Source organism: Pelophylax lessonae, assembly GCF_965119305.1.
Source record: "Pelophylax lessonae genome assembly, chromosome: 3".
In the NCBI taxonomy this organism is placed as follows: domain Eukaryota; kingdom Metazoa; phylum Chordata; class Amphibia; order Anura; family Ranidae; genus Pelophylax; species Pelophylax lessonae.
Window position 1 is genome coordinate 202,786,516 of NC_138770.1, and position 21,105 is coordinate 202,807,620.

General features: G+C 45.1%; 1 protein-coding gene across 6 annotated transcripts in view; it reads left to right on the forward strand.

Annotated features, from left to right (window-relative positions):
- SAP130 (Sin3A associated protein 130) overlaps positions 1-21,105 on the forward strand; it is a 114,510-nt gene that overhangs the window by 80,550 nt on the left and 12,855 nt on the right. For 4 of the 6 annotated variants that reach the window (XM_082249679.1, XM_082249682.1, XM_082249681.1 and 1 more), the window contains 5 exons: positions 476-650; positions 4,536-4,640; positions 5,937-6,247; positions 7,624-7,875; positions 7,955-8,080. In XM_082249679.1, the coding sequence (XP_082105805.1) occupies positions 476-650; positions 4,536-4,640; positions 5,937-6,247; positions 7,624-7,875; positions 7,955-8,080 (969 nt within the window). The remainder of the gene's footprint in view (positions 1-475; positions 651-4,535; positions 4,641-5,936; positions 6,248-7,623; positions 7,876-7,954; positions 8,081-21,105) is intronic. The other 2 variants (XM_082249680.1, XM_082249684.1) reach the window with 1 other exon arrangement.

Consider the following 21,105-nt stretch of genomic DNA (forward strand, 5'->3'; position numbering starts at 1 on the left):
GTGTGTCCTGGTTTAAAGGGATGGGGTGGCAACCCTAGTCATATAGCGTGCATACCATACTTAGCTGCTGTCAGTACAAATGCCAGTCACATCAAGTACCCATTTTTCATTAGTGGGTCAGAAGATGTGCGCCTTACTAGCAAGCCTTCATATTGCCTGAGCCTCACTCTTAACAGGTAGCTTGGTCCACTTCAGCACATCACTTCCTTGGCCCTCCCATAGTTGGCACTGTTAACACGGACATGTTACCTGTCACTCCCTCTTTCTAGATTTCTCCCTTAATAGAAGTAGGGGCTGAGATTTTGGGACATTTTAATAATGCAATCTATATCCTTGTTCTCTAGGGCAGTGCTGTGTTTTTTTTTTGTTTAATTTTTATTTTATGTTGCCATTCTTAATCCATTTAGAAATGCAGGTGACTTATTTCTCGTAACAAAGTGCTGAGTGTTTGTGAATGTCTTTTCTTTATTTGCAGTTGTCCTTGCAGAAGGGGCAACAATTGTTGCCAATCCTCTAAGCACTTTCACCACAGCCCCAGGTAATGCAGCTGTCATGCAGAGCCACAATCAGAGTCCAGGCATGGGCAATTCCCCTGCTCAGGGATCCTCTCCAAGGCCCAGCATCTTGCGCAAGAAACCTGCCACTGATGGGTATGTCTTTCTGTCTTCTAAGATGTTGCTTATTAAAATGTAGGTGCTGGCACATGTAGAAGTAGTCTTAACATATCAGTTTAAGCTTGTTCTGTTTGCATGTGCAGTTCATTCTAGTATTTTCTGTTTAACATCTAGTTCTTTCTTCTTTTGTCCCCCCCTGCTGTCAGGCAAATTTTCTTTTTCATTGATAAAATCGTTTATTTGCAGTGGCAGTGTTTGGCTGCTTCAAATTGCTTCTTACCCACAGTACAACTGTGTTACCACTGTAAGCTCTAAAATAGGCAGCAGTAGCAACAGTGGTAGATGTCAATGAATGGTGTTTATAGGTTGATTGACCTGCTTTAACTAGGGTGCAACAAAATGGTAAATTCTCAATGTTTTATGATTGTATTCTATTCCATTGAAATCACTGTGGCAATAGACAAGTCTCTGTACTACCCTGTGCTCTATGTGAAATGCAGCAGTTTGATAAGCCCCTTAAAAGCTACAGTTCCGCAGTCAGTAACACTACTGAGCATTTTTTGCAACCTAAATGTATACAGTTTATAGTCTGGGCTTGGACTTAAATGTAGGTTTGCAGTTTACCTTTAAAATGCCAAATATACGTGTATACAAACAAATTTTCGGATTTTTTTTATTTTTTTTAACATTCTTCGCTGAGCATTGGTGCTTTAGCTGTTGTACATGTAAGATTCCTCTGACAATCACTTATTATTAAGAAATATTTCTTTCTTGGTGACCTCTTTCAGCCCCCTCTCCCCTGTTTTTGGCTAAAGCGGGAACTAATGTCTCCCGGCTTGCCTGGATATTTTTGAAAAAGGTAATTTGACTATTTTTCATATCATTTTTACCTTAACCACTTTAGGTCCGGAAGGTTTTAGCCCCTTAATAACCAGGCCATTTTTTGCGATATGGCACTGCGTTGCTTTAACTGACAATTGTGCGGTCTTGCGACACTGTACCCAAATAAAATTGATGTCGTTTTTTTCCCCCCCATAAATAGAGCTTTCTTTTAGTGGTATTTGATCACTACTGTGGTTTTTATATTCATTTTTGCGCTATCAACAAAAAAGGCTTAGAATTTTAAAAAAAGAAGAAAAAAAGATTTTTTTTTACTTTCTGCTATAAAACATTCCCAATAAAAAAAAAAAAAAAATCTAATTTTTTTCATCAGTTTAGGCTAATATGTATTCTGCTACATATTTTTGGTAAAAAAAAAATCAAGTGTATTTTGATTGGTTTGCGCAAAAGTTATAGTGCCTACAAACTATGGGATAGATTTATGGACTTTTTATTATTTTTTCTAGCAATGGCGGCATTCAGCAGTTTTTAGCGGCATTGCAGTGGCCAAATCTGACACCCATGTGACACTTTTTTAGGGACCAGTGACACCAACATAGTGATCAGTGCTAAAAAAAAATGCACTATTACTGTAAAATGACACTGGCAGGGAAGGGTTTAACACTAGGGGTGATCAAGGGGTTAAGTGTGCTCCTAGGGAATGCTTTCTAACTGTGTGGGGGTAGATGTGCTAGAGGAAAAGAGAGATCTGGGGTTCAGCTTAGCTGAAACACAAGATCTCTCTCTGCCTCTGTGAAAGAACAGCCGTCTGCCTTGTTTACATAGGCAGACCGCTGTTCTGTCATAACCCTACACGATCGCGGGTGGCCATCGCTGCTGCCTGACCTGCTAATTTGCTCCCGCTGTGTCTGATCGCAAGAAGCTGTGCACAAAATCACGTACCTATAGACTGGAAGTGGACCAAGGGACATCTGGGACCAAGGGACATCTGTTCCCCGATCTCCTCTGAAGTTAATGAAGCCAGAAGCAACAAGCATTTCTTCACTTCATACTGTAGGAAGCAGCTACTTAATCGTGAACTGAGCTTAATTAGCTGTAGTGTTAGACAGGGAAGACATTTGGGGTCTAATAAACCCCTGCTGTCGCCACAGAGAGAACTTGTCGCCTGTCCATGCTATTGCATGAAAAATTTTAAGTACCAATGTTTTTAACCAATTTACGGGTGTGCACAATTTTGAGACTTGTATCTGTTTACTTAACCTTATCTTTTATATCTTGCCAAAAAATAGTTATTAGGTAGTAAAAAATTAGTGCTAATCACTAATGCAAATGCGCATAGGATAATAATGTGGAGAAAAAGTGCCAATACAATAACCTACCCTACAAATAAATTAAGCAAAAAACCGTGATGGGTTAATCAATTGCATAAATATAGTGCAAATATAGTTAATATATAAATAAAATTTACATAAATGAGCAGCACGTCAGAAAAGCATTGAATACGCTCAATGATATGCAAAAGGGTTACCAGAACGCGCACAGATACATAAATAGTACATACCAATAGTGAACAAATCCATAGGTGATTGTAGATCTCCTTAAATAGCCAAAAATACAATGTGGTGAACTGTGTATAAAGTCAAATTCATGTGCAATAAAACTTTTTTCCTTTTCCTTTTGTGTTGAATCACCTGTGCTTGGGGAGATAGATATAGCCTCCACCAGGTTCCTTCACCAGGGCATTATGCACACACTAACTGCTTACCAGATAGATTTGACCCCCATTACAGGCAGTCAAATCAGGCACCAGTACAAAAAAGATTTGATCCTCCTTGGAATTCTCCTCACCAAGATCATACATGTCAGCAATCAGACAGGCATTTTGCAACCGGAGAGACAAGAAAAACTTCTCATGGTGTAGTAAATTAAAATACCATTTATTCAAACATAGGTAGACTTAGTTGTAATAGTCCACTTTCAGCTGGGCAAAAAATACTCTGGAGCGATAATTCAAGCAGGGGACGCTGTTCCACGTTCAACCTGCGTTCCAGGTACCAGAAGTGACGTTTCGTCAGCATGTAACGGACGTCCTCAGGGGTCATGTGAACCCAGACATGACCCCTGAGGACGTCGGTAACGTGCTAACGAAAGGCCTCAGGTCTAGGGAACGCTATATGTCACTAACGGTACCTGGAACGCGTAACGGCGTCCCCTGCTTGAATTATCGCTCCAGACCAGAGTGTTTTTTGACTGGCTGAAAGTGAAAGTGGACTATTACAACTGTAAGTCTACCTATATTTGAATAAATGGTATTTTAATTAATTTACTACACCATGAGAAGTTGTTCTTGTCTCTCCGGTTGCAAAATGCCTGTCTGATTGCTGACATGTTCATATGAACTTGGTGAGGAGAATCCCAAGGAGGATCAAATCTTTTTTGTACTGGTGCCTGATTTGACTGCCTGTAATTGGGGTCAACTGCCTGTAATTGGGGTCAAATCTATCTGTTAAGCAGTTAGTATGTGCATAAGGCCCTGGTGAAGGTATAGCCTCTTCCAGGTTCCTATCTCCCTAAGCACATTCAACACCAAGGAGAAGGAAAAGTTTTATTACACATGGTTTGAATTTTTTTTTATACACAGTTCACCACATTGTTTTTTGGCTATTTAAGGAGATTCACAATCACCTATGGATTAATTTGTTCACTATCGGTATGCATTATTTATGTATTTGAACGCGTTCTATTAACCCTTTTGCAAAAAATATTTGTGTGTTTTTTATGAAAAAAAAAAAACAAATAAAATGTGCCTTTTACTAATAATGTATGCTTGATAAATTCTTTTGGCTGTCATTCTATGTAAAATATCTTCCTGCGTATAGCGTGGTTCTGATGTACAAAGTACTGTAGTTTTTACTGGTCAGCCAGTGGCTCTATAGTGTTGTACAGTGCAGCTAGTGAAAGATAGTTTTGATTTGTAAGGATAATAACTTTGCACCCTGTACTTTGCCATGTGTTTTTATAGGCTTTAATGTTTTACAAACTCTTCCCATATTGCTCATCTACTGTATGTTTCTTTTACAGGCTATCTGTTAGAAAAAGCCTAATTCCTCCACATCCAGGAGATGCAGTAAGCCCACGCCACGACGGCTCTATGCGAAGCACGTCTGCTTCACCTCGGCCTGCTGGGTAATTCAGATGTACAATTTATGGGGGTCTAAAAGGGAACCTGTGATGAAGGAAAAGAAAGGGCTCCTATTGACTGTCAATATGTAGGCTCTTGGGCTGTCTTCTAATTCTGGCTTATCCTTCCAGTGAGTTACTGGAGTATGCAGCCAGTGAAGATTAAAAAGCGTGAACTCACACAGACTTGCGCGTCTCATTGACCCATTAGGCTATATACGCACTGCCGTGTGGGCGCAGGTGGTTTGCTGCATTCAGAAGTGGCAACACTGTGCTATGGCCGTATACAGTGTCTCCAATGAGCTGCGGTCAGTTTATGTGGGGCCAGAACTCTGCAGAAATGACCATTCTGGACAGAAACCTGAGTTCATACTAAAACAAAGTTCCACATTTGGTGCAGCTGTTTCAATTAAGCTTTGAGGAAAAAAATGGAAACAGGTTGGTTTCAATGGAGAGCTGCCCCAGATTTAGCAGTTTCTCCAGTTTTAGTAAATCCCACTGTGTCCAAGGTTGATTGGAGGCTCTATTCATATTTAACCGAGCAGTTCCATGCAAACAGCAGCTCCCCCCGGTCGAATTGGATGGAGTACAAATCTGGCAGCCCACACTGACAGCTGCTGCCAGTGGCATACAGTGTGTACAGGCAGCATTTAGAACCACAGGCAGGAATCTGATTCTTAATGGTGGCTGCCTTTGACCCCTTTAAATTAGCCTTAAATTCGGACAATAACAGAAAAAAAAAAAAAAAATCCATCAGCACAAGAGACAGAGAAAGTTAGTTATTTTGGCAAAGACAGCTCCCATAATTTAATCTTACTAGGTTCCCCTAAAGAACATGTTCATTTAAGATCAGTATGTCTATGAATGGAAACAAGACATGCAATTTATCACTTTAAAATAAAGGGAATGTATACAGTATTTTGCATTTGGTTTTTTTTTCAGAATGTCTTCTTTAATAACTGCCCTTTTTCGTCAGGGAAAGGTTTAAATGCTTTCCTGAACTGTTTCCTCCTCGTTTCTGTCTTGGTAACACAACAAGAAAGAAGAAACGTCTGAAAACAAGTTCACAAACAAAACTAGAAGAGATTGAAACATATCCCTACTTTATTAGTAAAAGCACCTTAATTGCTGTTTTGACTTTCTTGGGGAGATTACCCTTACTCCTGTAGAGATACAGACAGCAGTAAAAACACTTCACTGCACCAAAAGATTTGCAGATTACTGTCATTGTGTTTTGAACACACATTGTTTAAAGCAATTTTAAACATTTTTTTCTCCTTTACCTTTCTTTTCTTGTCTTAGTGTAAAACCAAAAGCTGAACCTCACATTTCTGTGGCTCCAGGAGTGACTGGGGATCCAGGCACAGGTGGTGATCAGCCAAGTGCAGCTGCATCTCTTCCCTCTTCCCATCATCCGGCAGCTGCTGTGCCCAGCCCACCATCTCAGCCTATGCCTGGACCCATTCCCAGCAGTATCCATGTTCCTCCTGTTGCTGTGCCTGCCTTATCTGCACCTCCACCTCTCCTGAACAGTGCACCTTCAGGAGCAGCAGTCCCTGAGGCGAAAGTGAAGGAGGAGGCAGAACCAATGGATATAACTAGGCCAGTTTCAGGTAGGTAATTTAATTATGGCCTGCTCGGTTTTTATCCAGATCCAGTTTTGGCAAATTTAATTTGCTCCAAGGAATTATGTGACCATTTTCTCCTTTGTCTTGTCCAGCTATAACTTCAGCTGAATGTGATGTATAAATCCAAGGTACACACAGAATAAACCTGTAAATAAGTGTACATTCACAGTGAATGCAGGTTTGAAATTGTGCAAGTTCAGCTGAACTCGCACAATTTTAAACCTGTATTTCCGTGCGAGTTCTGAGGCTATTTGAATGACATATGTGCAGGTTCATGCACAGATGTCTATTGAAATTGCCCCGAAGTTGCCAAAAGTAGTGCAGGAACTACTTTTAGAAATCGGTGCAACACCGCCAAGTCGGTGTCACACCGATCGGGACAGTGCTGTTGCTGGCAATAGGCTGCGATTTGGCATTTTGACATGTCAAATCGCGTCGATGTTAACAGGGGCTTATTCATATTTTTTTAAAAGTGGTTGTAAACCAGAGTCATGAATTTTGAACTAAGTGCATATATCTGTAGTGTTTTACTTATTTATTGTCAAAGCTCAAAGTGTGTTTTTCTCTCTGGTGCTTGTCCCTTTTTATTAGCATGCATCACTTAAAGAAAAATTTGTGTCGGAGTGGGATAGAGCTCAGAACAGAGCTTGTCTATTCACAGCACAGTTCTCCTGTGGGGGGTGTTCCTTTCCTCCAATCAGCTCTCTCTCAGTGTAACTGCAGTCTCTCCACCCTTCCCTATGTGCTGAAACAGGTTAAGAAAGATTTTTAACACAATCTTCACTTCTGAAAGGGTGTAGAGAAGGGAAGACAGCACATAAACTAAAAAAAAAAACTTACGTATGAGGATTTGTTTAATCTCTGTATCATCTGAGGCTGTTCACTTCACTTGATGTATGTGAGGGTTTACAACCACTTTAAAGTGGAATTTTAGGCTAAGTTAAGAAAATGGGAGAACAGGCAGGATTTGTAATGCAATAGAGACATGCTTTATCTCTTCTGCATTAAAACTACTTGCCTGTCCGTCCTTGCACAGTGAGCCACGCACAGCTCACTGTACAAATTCCACAATGGTGAATCTGACTGAACCCCTTTTGCTTGCGTGGGAGTAATGGAGTAATGTCATCCCTGCCCGGCCAACTGTAGCGGGGATCTCGAGGACGCCGCATCACTGGGGCTGAGGTGAGTATTATTTCACTTTAATGAGTTTTTCCACTTAACCTGTCTAACTCCCAACATAAAATCCCATTGTCAGTTGGGATTGTCCTTGCAGTTTTGGCATTTTTTAAACCGGATAGAATATTTCAATGTGCTGTTGCTGCAGTTAATCAAATTTTTTTTCTTTTTATTCATTTAACCAGCAGTTCCTCCACTGACCCCAGGATCCGTCTCCTCCCCACTGGTTCTTCTTGCCAATAATATTTCTGTGCCTACTGGGGAATTGCCACCAGGAGCCTCTCCCCGCAAAAAACCTCGCAAACAGCAGCATGTTATATCGACTGAGGAGGGAGACATGATGGAGACCAACAGCACAGATGAGGAGAGATGTCACACAGTAAAGCCCTTAACATCAAGGCCAGAGAAGCGCAAGTCTCCTCCCAAGGAGTACATAGGTATTGTAGCTTTCTCTCCAAATCTGTTTCGATGAAACATTTAAATTGGCTTGTGTCTGTAAAATCTGTATAATTGCAGATGAGGAAGGTGTACGTTACGTTCCTGTTAGGCCTCGGCCTCCTATTACGCTGCTGCGCCATTATCGTAATCCTTGGAAAGCAGCTTACCATCATTTCCAGCGTTACAGCGATGTACGGGTCAAAGGTCAGTAATCTAAAGACAAAATATGTAATGAAGTATTTGCTTTTGTTTAGTCTTGATAGAGCCACAGGTGCATTGATAGTAGTTCATCTGGTCTTTTGTGCCATAGCAATATCGCCAATTTGAGAGTGAACATAGAAGTGTCCTATACTTGCCTAATGCAGTATGTCTGGCACATAGCAGATATTTCTGGGTCTTCTCTGTGTAAGCACCCCTGGTAACTAATATATATACACATACTCAAAAGTGAGTACACCCCTCACATTTTTGTAAAAATTTTTTATTATCTTTTCATGTGACAACACTGAAGAAATGACACTTTGCTACAATGTAAAGTAGCAAGTGTACAGCTTGTATAACAGTGACATTTGCTGTCCCCTCAAAATAATGCAACACACAGCCATTAATGTCTAAACTACTGGCACCAAAATTGAGTACACCCCTAAGTCAAAATGTCCAAATTGAGACATTTTCCCTCCCCAGTGTCATGTGACTAACGTATTACAAGGTATCAGGTGTGAATGGGGAGCAGGTGTTGTTAAATTTGCTGTTAGTGCTCTCACTCTCTCAAACTGGTCGCTGGAAGTTTAATGTGGCACCTCATGGCAAAGAACTCTGAGGATCTGAAAAAAAGAATCGTTGCTCTACATAAAGATGGCCCTAGGCTATAAGAAGATTGCCAAGACCCTGAAACTGAGCTGCAGCAATGTGGCTAAGACCATACAGCGGTTTACCAGGACAGGTTCCACTCGAAACGGGCCTCGCCATGGTTGACCAAAGAAGTTGAGTGCATGTGCGCAGCGTCATATCCAGAGGATGTCTTTGGGAAATAGACGTATGAGTGCTGCCAGCATTGCTACAGAGGTTGAAAGTGTGGGAGGGTCAGCTTGTCAGTCCTCAGACCATACGCTGCACACTGCATCAAATTGGTCTGCATGGCTGTTGTCCCGGAAGGAAACCTCTTCTAAATTGTATGCACAAGACAGCCTGCAAACAGTTTGCTGAAGACAAGTAGACTAAGGACATGGAGTAATGGAACCATGTCCTGTGGTCTGATGATACCAAAGTAAACTTATTTGGTTCAGATGGTTTTAAGCATGTGTGGCAGCAACCAGATGAGAAGTACGAAGACAAGTGTGTCTTGCTTACAGTCAAGCACGGTGGAGGGAGTGTCATGGTCTGGGGCTGCAGGAGTGCTGCTGGCACTGGGGAGCTACAGTTCATTGGGGGACCATGAATGCCAACATGTACTGTGACATACTGAAGCAGAGCATGGGCCGCCTCCCTTCAGAGAGTGGGCGGCTGGGCAATATTCCAACAGGATAATGACCCCAAACTTGCCTCCAAGACGACACCTGTCTTGCTAAAGGAGCTGAGGGTAACGTTGATGGTCTGACCAAGCATGTCTCCAGACCTAAACAGAAGGTGAAGCGCAAGGTCTCTAACATCCACCAGCTCCGTGATGTCGTCATGGAGGAGTGAAAGAGGACATCAGTGGCAACCTGTGAAGCTCTGGTGATCTCCATGCCCAAGAGGGTTAAGGCAGTGCTGGAAAATAATGGTGGCCACACAATATTGACACTTTGGGCCCAATTTGGACATTTTGACTTAGGGGTGTACTCCCTTTTGTTCTACATAAAGATGGCCTAGGCTATAAGCAAATTGCCAAGACCCTGAAACTGAGCTGCAGCAGGGTGGCCAAGACCATACAGTGGTTTAACATGACAGGTTCCACTCAGAACAGGCCTTGCCATGGTCGACCAAAGAGGTTGAGTGTGCAAGCTCAGCATCATATCCAGGGTTTGTCTTTGGGAAATAGATGTAGAAGTGCGGCCAGCATTGCTGCAGAGGTTAAAGGGTTGGGGGGGTCAGCTTGTCAGTGCTCAGACCATACGCCGCACACTGCATCAAATTGGTCTGCATGGCTGTCGTCCCAGAAGGAAGCCTCTTCTACAGACGATGCACAGGAAAGCCCACAAACAGTTTGCTGAATACAAGCAGACTAAGGACATGGATTACTGGAACCATGTCCTGTGGTCGAATGAGACCAAGATAAACTTGTTTGGTTCAGATGGTGTCAAGCGTGTGTGGCAGCAAACTGGTGAGGAGTACAAAGACAAGTGTGTCTTGCCTACAGTCAAGCTTGGTGGTGATAGTGTCATGGTCTGGGGCTGCATGAGTGCTGCCGGTACTGGGGGAGCTACAGTTCATTGAGGGAACCATGACTACGAACATGTACTGTGACATACTGAAACAGAGCATGATCCCGCTCTCTTCGGAGACTGGGCCGCAGAGCAGTATTCCAACATTACGACCCCAAATGCACTTCCACAATGACCACTGCCTTGCTAAAGAAGTGGAGGGTAAAGGTGATGGCCTGGCCAAGCATGTCTCTAGACATAAACCCGATTGAGCATCTGTGGGGCATCCTCAAACGGAAGGTGGAGGAGCGCAAGGCCTCTAACATTCACCAGCTCCGTTATGTCTTCTTGAAGGAGTGGAAGAGGACTCCAGTGGCAACCTGCAAAGCTCTGGTGAACTCCATGGCCAGGGGGGAAAGGCAGTACTGGAAAATAATGGTGGCCACACACAATATTGACTCTTTGGGCCCAATTTGGACATTTTCACTTAGGGGTGTACTCGCTTTTGTTGCCAGCAGTTTAGACATTAATGGCTGTGTGTTGAGTTTTTTTGAGGGGACAGCAAATTTACACTGTTATACAAGCTGTACACTCACTACTTTACATTGTAGCAAAATGTCATTTTCTGCGTGTGTTACGTACGTGCGTGTGTTACGTACGTACGTGTGTATATATATATATATATATATATATATATATATATATATATATATATATATATATATATATATATATATATATATATATATATATATATATATATATATATAGGTCCCTCTCAAAAAATTTGCATATTGTCAGTTCATTCTTTTCTGTAATGTACTGATAAACATTAGACGTTCATATATTTTAGGTTCATTACACACAACTGAAGTAGTGCAAGCTTTTTATTGTTTTAATATTGATGATTTTGGCATACAGCTCATGAAAACCCAAAATTCCTATCTCAAAAAATTAGCATATCATGAAAAGGTTCTCTAAACGAGCTATTAACCTAATCATCTGAATCAACTAATTAACTCTAAACACCTGCAAAAGATTCCTGAGGCTTTTAAAAGCTCCCAGCCTGGTTCATTACTCAAAACCGCAATCATGGGAAAGACTGCCGACCTGACTGCTGTCCAGAAGGCCATCATTGACACCCTCAAGCAAGAGGGTAAGACACAGAAAGAAATTTCTGAATGAATAGGCTGTTCCCAGAGTGCTGTATCAAGGCACCTCAGTGGGAAGTCTGTGGGAAGGAAAATGTGTGGCAGAAAACGCTGCACAGCGAGAAGAGGTGACTGGACCCTGAGGAAGACTGGAGAGAGGGAAATGCCAAAATGCCTGAAGTCCAGTGTCAAGTACCCACAGTCAGTGATGGTCTGGGGTGCCATGTCAGCTGCTGGTGTTGGTCCACTGTGTTTTATCAAGGGCAGGGTCAATGCAGCTAGCTATCAGGAGATTTTGGAGCACTTCATGCTTCCATCTGCTGAAAAGCTTTATGGAGATGAAGATTTCATTTTTCAGCACGACCTGGCACCTGCTCACAGTGCCAAAACCACTGGTAAATGGTTTACTGACCATGGTATTACTGTGCTCAATTGGCCTGCCACCTCTCCTGACCTGAACCCCATAGAGAATCTGTGGGATGTTGTGAAGAGAAAGTTGAGAGACGCAAGACCCAACACTCTGGATGAGCTCAAGGCCGCTATCGAAGCATCCTGGGCCTCCATAACACCTCAGCAGTGCCACAGGCTGATTGCCTCCATGCCATGCCGCATTGAAGCAGTCATTTCTGCAAAAGGATTCCCGATCCAAGTATTGAGTGCATAACTGAACATAATTTTTTGAAGGTTGTATTAAAAACACTTTTCTTTTATTGGTCGGATGAAATATACTAATTTTTTGAGATAGGAATTTTGGGTTTTCATGAGCTGTATGCCAAAATCATCAATATTAAAACAATAAAAGGCTTGCACTACTTCAGTTGTGTGTAATGAATCCAAAATATATGAAAGTCTAATGTTTATCAGTACATTACAGAAAATAATGAACTATCACAATATGCTAATTTTTTGAGAGGGACCTGTGTGTGTGTATACGTATGTATGGATCCATATATATATATATATATATATATATATGTATATGTGTGTGTGTGTGTGTGTGTATATATATATATATATATATATATATATATATATATATATATATATATATATATATATATATACACACACACACAGTACAGACCAAAAGTTTGGACACACCTTCTCATTCAAAGAGTTTTCTTTATTTTCATGACTATGAAAATTGTAGAGTCACTTCAAAAGGTAGTCACCTGAAATGGTCTTCCAACAGTCTTGGAGTTCCCAGAGATGCTTAGCACTTGTTGGCCCTTTTGCCTTCACTCTGCGGTCCAGCTCACGCCAAACCATCTCGATTGGGTTCAGGTCCGGTGACTGTGGAGGCCAGGTCATCTGGCGCAGCACCCCATCACTCTCCTTCTTGGTCAAATAGCCCTTACACAGCCTGGAGGTGTGTTTGGGGTCATTGTCCTGTTGAAAAATAAATGATGGTCCAACTAAACCGGATGGAATAGCATGCCGCTGCAAGATGCTGTGGTAGCCATGCTGGTTCAGTATGCCTTCAATTTTGAATAAATCCCCAACAGTGTCACCAGCAAAGCACCCCCACACCATCACACCTCCTCCTCCATGCTTCACGGTGGAAACCAGGCATGTAGAGTCCATCCGTTTACCTTTTCTGTGTCGCACAAAGACACAGTGGTTGTCACAAAAGATCTCAAATTTGGACCCATCAGACCAAAGCACAGATTTCCACTGGTCTAATGTCCATTCCTTGTGTTCTTTCGCCCAAACAAGTCTCTTCTGCATGTTGCCTTTCTTTAGCAGTGGTTTCCTAGCAGATATTCTACCATGAAGGCCTGATTCACACAGTCTCCTTTTAACAGTTGTTCTAGAGATGTCTGCTGCTAGAACTCCGTGTGCCATTGACCTGGTCTCTAATCTGAGCTGCTGTTAACCTGCGATTTCTGAGACTGGTGACTCGGATGAACTTATCCTCCGCAGCAGAGGTGACTCTTGGTCTTCCTTTCCTGGGGCGTTCCGCATGTGAGCCAGTTTCTTTGTAGCACTTGATGGTTTTTGTGACTGCACTTGGGGACACTTTCAAAGTTTCCCCAATTTTTTGGACTGACTGACCTTCATTTCTTAAAGTAATGATGGCCACTCGTTTTCCTGTACTTAGCTGCTTTTTTCTTGCCATAATACAAATTCTAACAGTCTATTCAGTAGGACTATCAGCTGTGTATCCACCTAACTTCTGCACAACACAACTGCTGGTCCCAACCCCATTTATAAGGCAAGAAATCACACTTATTAAACCTGACAGGGCACACCTGTGAAAAGTTAAAACCATTTCAGGTGACTACCTCTTGAAGTGTGACTCTACAGTTTTCATAGTCATGAAAATAAAGAAAACTCTTTGAATGAGAAGGTGTGTCCAAACTTTTGGTGTGTGTGTATATATATATATATATATATATATATATATATATATATATATATATATATATATATATATATATATATATATATATAATTTCTCTTACGTCCTCCGACAGTCGCCGCCCACTTCATATTCATCACCAATGGGGTTATGTCCTTTATTCCGTAGGAGTAGCTAGGCAATAGAATATGTTAGTACAAAGACTTTTAACATATCCCACCCCCAGGGGGTGGTCCCCTCAGTACATAACCCTCCACTTCCTGTATCCAACTCAGTTTCATTTGTCTAGCTGTCAGGAGTAGCTGGAAGTTTCTGTGCTGGGGCACCTTGTCTCAGCTCTCTTTCCTTTCTTTGGATTTTATTTCAGTTTTTTCTCTCTTTCTTGTTAGCTGTTATTTTGCCAGCGTTAGTTAGTTCTTCGGAAGAAGAGGATCATGCGGGCTGCGTCTCGGGCTGACCCCCCTGGTAGCAGGCTGTGGGTCAGTGGCTTCTCAGCCCGCCATCGAGCGTTCAGTCAGGTATCGCTCCTGAGTTATCTGAACGACCCATCCCTGTTCCGTGCAGGGATGCTAGGTGAGGTGGCTACCTCACTGGACGCTGTGCGGTTTCTCAACCCACCTTCTGATGCGTCCTGGATGCGACTCTCCCTGCCTCATGTGCAGCGGTTTGTTCGCCTGTGCGGGTCCCCCACGCCATGTAAGAGGTAAGTGCATTTATGTGGGGACCTGTCTGTCTGGGGGGTGTCAGTCTGGGACTGTGTACCTTGCCCTGTGTTCACACTATTACGTTTTCCCTATCTCTCACATTGCAAGCTGTGGGCTGCAGGAGGGGGGGCTGGCTGCACTCTGTGTCAGTTTTCTATCTGTGTGAACGGCTGTGTGCTGTGGGGCTTGAGTTCTCATGCTTGGGGCACATTACAGCGCCGCTGCGGCGGTTTGCCATGTTCCTTTTTTGGGCAGATGGTGTGTTTTACTTCTCCCTCATGGGGTGTGGGAGCGGCGGTTTCGGCGCCTAACGGCGCCATTTTGGCTGCGATCGCTCCGGCCGCATGTTTTGCATGCATGGCGGCCATTTTTTTTGTAGCCTCCATAGGCTTTCATAGAGCGCCCTGTATGCCAGCATTTCCTTTCCTTCAGGAGCACCGCAGGCAGCAGCAGCACCACCGATCTCTCCAGGTTCATTTCTTTTTATTCCCTGTATCCTGCCTTGGTATACTTGTCCCTGTGGGGGTCCCTTGTGTGGGATGCCTAGTGTGAGTGGGCTACGATCGCAGCGCTCTCTTAAAGGGGCGGTCACCCTTTTATTTTTGCTGCTACAAGGGCATGGATTCTCAGGAATACTAGTTTCCTGCCAATTTAGTGGGAAGCCAGGGGACTGCGGTTTCCCCCCCCCCCGGGGGGGGGATTTGGCTGCGATTGTGGCTAGCCTTGCGACTCAGGTGCAAATGCTGGTGGTTGCTCAATCCTCTAAAAGGCCCAGAGTTTTCAATTTCCTCTGTTTCAGAGGGTGATGGTACTGGGGCTGCTGGGGCAGAGATCTCCTTATCGGGGTCTCGTTCCTCCTGGCACCTTATAGGGTCAGAAATGGAGGCTGAGGTAGAGGGGGTTGATAATTCTCCCCCTGGCTTGTCTGAAGAGCTTGCGCTCATGGATGAATTGGTTACTTTTATCAAGCAAACTCTGCGTTTGGGGGAGGAAACAGGTCCTCCAGCTGCCTTGGCGGCTTATGGGACGCAGAAAAGGCGCATATCATCGCAGATGTTTCCATGCACTGATGATTTTCAGCGCGCTGTGAAAGAACGATGGCGTAATATACGCAAACCTTTTGCTGTACCAAGTAGGTTTAAGCTGCGCTATCCTTTTACGCCCGCTACTGATGGGCGTTGGTGTGTCCCACCTCCGGTGGACCAGGCGTTAGCAGTTTTGAACAAGTCCACTGCGATTCCTGCTGCAGACACTCCGGTGTTCCGGGATGCCACGGACAAGAGGATGGAGTCCTTTGCCCGTCGTACCTATTCTATTATGGGTTCTATGTTGAAAGCTTTATTGCTTCACTTATGGCGGCCCAGGCGGTCGCGAACTGGACGCAGGTGCTTAGGCGTGTCCTGGTGGCTGATTCTGCCCCCCAGGCGACTTTGGATATGGTGGATCGAATCCACCAGGGTGTCATGTATTTGTGTGATGCGGACCTGGATATGGTTCCGTTGGCTGCACGTGTACACAGTGTGGTGGTGTTATCTCGCCGCCTGGTTTGGTTGAAGTGTTGGTCTGTGGATCATTCTTCACGTAAGACCTTGGCCAATCTGCCTTTTGATGGTTCTCGCTTTTTTGGCGAATCCCTGGATGCCCTAATTAAAGGGGTCACGGGGGGTAAGAGCACGCTCTTACCTCAATCCCACTAGACTAGGAAGGCTCCTGGAAAAAAGAATGCTTTCTTTCGGCCCCCTCAGGGGTCCTTTCGGCCACATTTTGGGACAAGCCGTCCAAGGGTCAAGGCTCCCGCAAGAAGCCGTGGGCAGGTAAGCAAAAGTCCGGCCAATCTGGTTCTGCGGCCCACAACAGTGCGGCCTGAAGGGGCGCCCTCACCCACTTCACAGGAAATCGTTCGATCTGGCTACTAGATCGAGTTTCTCTCTCGGCCGGAGAGCAGATTTTTTCCCTCAAGTCTTCTGTTATCCCCGGAGCGTTTGCGGGACCTGCATCTAGCGGTGCAGGACTTGAGGGCTTAGGGAGTGGTGGTCCCGGTGCCTCATCGGGACAGATTTCGGGGGTTCTATTCCAATCTGCTCACCATGCCCAGGAAGGAGGGCAAGGTGCGTCCGATTCTGGACTTGAAGGCACTGAACCGCCTTGTGCGGGTGCGCAAGTTCCGCGTGGAATCACTGCGGTCGGTGGTGGCTGCCCTGGTTCCGGGGGAGTTCATGGCTTCCATCGACTTGCAAGATGCGTATCTTCACATCCCGATTTTCGAGGGTCACCAGAGGTACCTTCGATTCGCCATAGCGGAAGATCATTACCAATTTGTGGCGTTGCCTTTTGGTCTCGCCTCGGCTCCAAGGGTGTTCACCAAAGTGCTGGCACCGGTTCTGGCTTTGTTGAGGGCCCAGGGCATTTCGGTTCTGGGGTATCTGGACGATATTCTGGTTCGGTCTGCGACCAGCCAGAGTCTGGAGAAGGATCTGTCCGTCACGTTGCAGACTCTGCAGGAGTTTGGTTGGACGATCAATTTTCCAAAGTCGACATTGTGCCCATCGGTTCGGATTTCTTACCTGGGTATGATTCTGGACTCTGTCCAGGCGTAGGTCTTCCTACCGGAAGAAAAACTCGCAGCTCTTCAGGAGGCAGTCAGGTCCCTCAGGGACGTTCCATCTTCGTCCATTCGGACGTGCATGCGGTGTCTGGGATTGATGGTCTCGGCTTTCGAGGCGATTTCCCTTCGCCCGGTTTCACACACGGGATCTCCAAGCGGAGATATTGTCCAAGTGGGACGGGCGTCCGCAGTCTCTGGATCTCCAGATGTCATTGAGCTCTCAGACCAGAAGGGATCTTCTGTGGTGGCTTCAATCCCCCTCAGTATCGGGGGGCAAGTCTTTTCGTCCCCTTTCGTGGGCGGTGATCACCACGGACGCCAGCCTGTCGGGCTGGGGTGGTGTTCTGGGCGTTCTGTCCACCCAGGGTGTTTGGTCGACGGAGGAATCCTCCCTTCCGATCAACGTTCTGGAACTGCGAGCGATACTCCTCTGTCTTCGTCGTTGGACGGACAATCTTCACGGCTACCCGGTTCGGGTGCAGACGGACAATGCCACGGTGGTGGCTTACATCAACCACCAAGGGGGCACCAGGAGTGCCCGGGCGGCTTGAGAAGTGGCCGCGATTCTGTCTTGGGCCGAGACGCATGTCCCGGCAATATCGGCAGGTCACATTCCTGGGGTGAAAATTTGGCAGGCGGATTATCTGAGCCGTCGAACCCTGGACCAGGGAGAATGGTCCCTTCACCCGGCTGTCTTCCAGATGTTGTGCGCGAGGTGGGGTCTTCCGGAGGTAGACCTGTTCGCGTCTCGTCTGAACTACAAAGTACCACGGTTCGTGGCGAGGACGTGCGATCCTCGGGCAGACGCGTCGGACGCGTTGGTTGACCCGTGGCATCAGTACCAACTGATGTATGCGTTTCCGCCGATTCAATTGCTGTCCAGGTTCCTTCGCGGAACCGACCACGGTGATTCTTGTGGCACCGGACTGGCCTCGCCGGTCCTGGGACGCAGACCTCGTAAATCTGGCAATCGACGCCCTGTGGCGTCTGCCTCTTCGAGAAGATCTTCTGTCGCTAGGACCGATCTTCCATCCTGCTTTACAGTCGCTGGTCTTGACGGCCTGGCTGTTAAATCCGAGGTCCTGAAGAACAGGGGTCTTTCCCCTGAGTTCATTCACACCTTAATAAATGCGAGGAAGTCTTCCTCGGGGAAGGTTTATTACCGTACTTGGAAGGCGTATTTTGCCTGGTGCGAATCCAGGGGTTTCTCTCCTGACACTTATTCGGTGTCTAGGGTGTTGCCCTTCCTTCAGACGGGTGTTGACCAGCGTCTGGCGCTGGCCACGATCAAGGGTCAGGTGTCTGCTTTGGCCGTTCTTTTTCAACGGCCTGTGGCATCTGATTCTTTGGTTGGCACTTTTGTGCGGGGGGTACGTCATCTGATCCCTCCTAGGAGGGACCCTCTTCCCCCTTGGGACTTGAATCTAGTTCTATCAGTATTGCAGCGTGCTCCTTTTGAAAGGTTCAGGGAGATCTCGCTGTCTTTGTTATCCAAGAAGGTCGCCTTTTTGGTGGCTATCACCTCGACTCGTCGAGTGTCGGGGCTGGCAGCCTTGTCCTGCAAGTCTCCGTGTCTGGTTGTGCATTTGGACAAGGTGGTCTTGCGACCTAACCCTTTTCTTCCAAAAAGGGTTTCGGACTTTCATCTCAATGTGGACATTGTCAAACCTTCGCTTTGCGCGAAGCCGAAGCTTCCGACGGAGGTGTTGCTTCACTCCTTGGATGTTGTCCGGGCGATTGGAGTCTATCTCAAATCGACTGAGTCTTCTTGCAAGTCGGATGCCTTGTTTGTCCTTCCGGGAGGTCCTCGGAAGGGCATGGCGGCGTCGGCTTCTACAATCGCCAAATGGATCTGACGGACCATTGATCAGGCCTATGCTTTGAGGGGGAAAGTTCCCCCTGTACCTGTGAAGGCGCACTCTACCAGATCTCTGAGTACGTCTTGGGCCTGTCGTCATGGGGCCTCTGTGGCCCAGGTGTGTGAGGCGGCGACTTTGTCGACTGTACACACTTTCACGATATTCTACGGAGTAGATGTTCAGGCATCGGCTGATGCTTCCTTTGGCCGCAAGGTTCTTAGTGCGGCAGTTTCCTAGAACCCTTGTTACGGGTTCTTTGGCTTTTTGGGATTTTTGTTTTCTCCCTGGGTTTTCTTGCTCCTGTTGAGCGAGTGTTTTGTTCTTATGCCCAACTGGTTTCCTTCCTTTGGTAAGGTTCCTTTCTCTGATGGGGAGATGGCGTTGCCTTGGGCGCGGCTGAGTTCTTCCCACCCCTCATATTTACACTGCTTTGGGACATCCCCATTGGTGATGAATATGAAGTGGGCGGCGACTGTCGGAGGACGTAAGAGAAAACGGAATTTTTGTAAAATCTTACCTGTAAAATTCCTTTCTCTGAGTCCTCCAACAGTCGCCGCCCCCGCCCCTCTTTTGGGGTTTTGATGTACTCTCTACTGCTATTCCACTGAAACTGAGTTGGATACAGGAAGTGGAGGGTTATGTACTGAGGGGACCACCCCCTGGGGGTGGGATATGTTAAGTCTTTGTACTAACATATTCTATTGCCTAGCTACTCCTACGGAATAAAGGACATAACCCCATTGGTGATGAATATGAAGTGGGCGGCGACTGTCGGAGGACTCAGAGAAAGGAATTTTACAGGTAAGATTTTACAAAAATTCCGTTATATATATATATATATATATATATATATATATACACACACACACACAATGTAAAAAGTCTACACACCCCTGTTAAAATGTCAGGTTTTTGTGATGTAAAAAAATGAGATAAATTATTTCAGAACTTTTTCCACCTTTTTAATGTGACCTATAAACTGTACAACTCCGTTGAACAACAAACTGAAATTGGAGGGAAGTAAAAATAAAAAAACTAAAATATGGTTGCATAAGTGTGCACACCCTTAAACTAATACTTTGTTGAAGCACCTTTTGATTTTATTACAGCTCTCAATCTTTTTGGGTACGGGTCTTATCCTCATGGCACATCTTCACTTGGCAGTATTTGCCCACTCTTTGCAAAAACACTCCAAATCTGTCAGATTGCGAGGGCATCTTCTGTGCACAGCCTTCTTCAGATCACCCCACAGATTTTCAATCAGATTCAGGTCTGGGCTCTGGCTGGGTCATTCCTAAACGTCAATCTTCTTCTGATGAAGCCATTCCTTTGTTGATTTGGTTGAACCCTGTGGATCATTGGCATGCTGAAAGATGAAGTTCCTCTTCATGTTCAGCTTTCTAGCAGAAGCCTGACTATTTTGTGCCAATATTGACAGGTATTTGGAACTGTTCATAATTCCCTCTTCCTTGACTAAGGCCCCTGTTGCAGGTGAAGAAAAACAGCAAAACGCCAAAGAATGATACTGCCACCACCATGCTTCACTGTTGGGTATGGTGTTCTAGTGATGTGCAGTGTTTTTGCGCCATTCTTTTCTTGGAATTATGGCCAAAAAGTTCAACCTTGGCTTTCAGACCATAACACGTGTTCCCACATGCTTGTGGGAAACTTCAGATGTGTTTTTGCAAAATGTAGTATTCAATAGTTTTTTAATTGAGTTTGAACAAAACCGTATAATAGTAAAACATATAAAAGGGGGTAGCATACAGAAAAGTACCACGCACCACAACAGTGCTTGTCAGTACATGAACCATTATATTATTGGCAACAAGAAAGTCAATAATAAAAAATTTGACCTCAAGATACATCAAGTCCCAAAACTGAGGTTCCCCAAAAGGAGGTACAGCTTGAGTCCAAAGGACCCACCAAGCCCAATAACAGACCGACCAGCAGGGGCCCCGCCCCACCCCAGACACCCCAAATGGGCACAAACTGTGTCCACGAAAGGGCCCCCCCAGAAGAGGAAACCAATCGGCTCCCACCAATGGCCAAATAATATATAGCGACCTAGACCCCTATCTGGGAACCCAAACCAGAGCTCCGAAGTCAGAGCTAACAGCGTCTCTCCTGCAGCCAGACCCCCCAAGGGAGCAAACAAACAAAGAGAAAAAAAGACCAGAGAAAAGAAAAGGAGAATAGCCCACAC